At 42.0% G+C, this 2312-nt stretch overlaps 1 protein-coding gene across 1 annotated transcript in view; it reads right to left on the reverse strand.

The window, feature by feature from the left end:
* The window catches only part of nol6 (nucleolar protein 6 (RNA-associated)), a 110431-nt gene extending 108563 nt beyond the window's left edge, over window positions 1-1868 (reverse strand). Inside the window, exon 1 of the mRNA XM_048604782.1 lies at window positions 1857-1868. Within this exon, the coding sequence (XP_048460739.1) occupies window positions 1857-1868 (12 nt within the window). The remainder of the gene's footprint in view (window positions 1-1856) is intronic.
* Between the last annotated feature and the right edge of the window lie 444 nt (window positions 1869-2312).

Genomic DNA, 2312 nt, shown 5'->3' on the forward strand with positions numbered 1-2312 from the left:
ACAAATGGTATGTCAGTCTTTATAGTGCAGAGATTCAAGTACAGGAACAGGGATGCCTTGGTACAATTGTACAGGGCCTTTCTGGGACCACAGCCAGAATGTTGTATGCTGTTTTAGTCTCCTTAACTGAAGAAGGATGTTTTAGTCATGGAAGGAGTGCAACAAAGGATTACCAGACTGATTCCCACAGCAGCAAGACTGACGTATGAAGAAAGATTGCATAGATTAGGACTACGTTCATTGGAGTTTAGAAGGTTGAGGGTGGATAACATAGAAATGTAAAAAATTTGAACAGAACCAGACAAGGTAAACCCAGGAAGGATGTTTCTGATGACAACGGAGTCCAGACCAAGGGGTCACATTCAAAGGATACAACACATTTAGGACTGAGATGAGAATAAAATTCTTCACCCAGAGAGTGGTTGAAGCCAAAACATTGAATGTTTTCAAGAAAGAGTTAGGTATAGTTCTTAGGGCTAAAAGGATGAAAGGGTATGGGAATAAAGCAAAAAACAGGAACCAGGAACTGAGTTGGATGATCAGCCATGATCATATTGAATGGTGGGGCTGAATGGCCTACTCCTATTTTCTGTGTTTATGTTGGTCAGTGGTTCTCAAACTGCTCTATGGTTAAAGACTCTGTTTTCAATGGCTTAGTAATCATGGGACTTCTCATCTATATTATGATATACCATATCTCTAATGTGGAAGTGTTGCATGTAAGAAATACTTAAACAACGCTTTTAAAGGGCATTTTTCCAAATTTTAGTGACATTAACATATCTGCTTTTCATTGCAGTATATGCTGATGTTCGATGTAGACCAGGGCAAGGACGGAAGGATAAGTGGGGGGCAAGGGTAACGCTGGAGTTATGTAGAAGCGCACCATGTTAATGTTAACAGCAAAAACAGGCAGATTGCAAGAGCCGGGGAAAAATGATAAGGAACTTGGAAAGTTTATGGGGCGGGGGAAGAGACCATCAAGTATGAGAAAGGGAACCAGTAAAAGGTGTAAAACATGAGATAAAGTGAGGGCTGATGCATCAGTGCACAGGACAAAGCACACACCCCGATGCTTCTTTCTTACTGTTCTGAATGGTGTCATGGCAAGCCTGTGATTTGGCTCTGTTTTACACAATTCCTGAATTTGTCTTAGAGAATGCTAGTTCAGAACCATTGCTTTAATTATTTTGATATTGAGCACTTCAGGGGGAGGCAATGGCCTAGTGGTATTATCGCTGGACTATTAATCCAAAGACCCAGATAACGTCCTGGGGACCCAGGTTCAAATTCCACCAGGGCAGATGGTGGAATTTGAATTCAATAAAAATATCTGGAACTAAGAATCTAATAATGACTATGAACCCATTATCGATTGTTGGAAAAACCCATCTGGTTCACGAATGTCCTTTAGGAAAGGAAACTGCTATCCTTACCTGGTCTGGCCTACATGTGACTCCAGACCCACAGCAATGTGGTTGACTCTAATCTGCCCTCTGGGCAATTAGGGATGGGCAATAAATGCTGCCTGGTCAGTGACGCCCTCATCCTGTGAATGAATAAAGAAAAAAAAACTTTTGAATCACGTATTCTGCAAGCGTTTAGAACTCCATTAGATATTTTCAGCATTGTGCCATAACTAAAATCAAAGGAATTTGACTTGAAATATGTCAGCATAGATGTTTTGCTGATACCTAAAGCTATATCAAAAATGTTGAAATCAAGATTCTTTATATTGGTGCACCTTTATGGACCTATATCACAATTCCTTCACAGTTGCTGTGTGAAAATCCTGGAACTCCCTCCCTGACAATACTGAGTATACCTAACTCCCATGGATTTTTTTTTTCCATTACCTCATGGGACATGATGGCTGGCCAGCATTTATTGACAGTCCCTAGTTACCTTTGAGAAGGTGGTGGTGAGCTGTCTCCTTGAACTGCTGCAGTCTACGCACTGTAGGTTGACCCAAAGTGCCGTTACGGAGGGAATTCCAGGATTTTGAACCAGCGACAGTGAAGGAATGGTGATATATTTCCATGCCAGGATGGTGAGTGGCTTGGAGGGGGTCTTGCAGGTGATGGTATTCCCTCAAACCTACTGCCCTTGTCCTTCTAGATGGAAGTGGTTGGAGGTTTGGAAGGTGTTGTCTAAGGATCTTTGAATTTCTGCTGTGCATCTGGTAGATAGTTCACTCTGATGTTACTGTGTATTGGTAGTGGAGGGAGTGGATGCTTGTGGATGTGGTGCAGTCTGCTTTTTCTTGGATGGTGTCAAGCTTCCTGAGTGATTTTGGAATTGCACCCATCCCA

This window comes from Rhincodon typus, chromosome 1 (genome assembly GCF_021869965.1).
Source record: "Rhincodon typus isolate 14 chromosome 1, sRhiTyp1.1, whole genome shotgun sequence".
Taxonomy (NCBI): Eukaryota; Metazoa; Chordata; class Chondrichthyes; order Orectolobiformes; family Rhincodontidae; genus Rhincodon; species Rhincodon typus.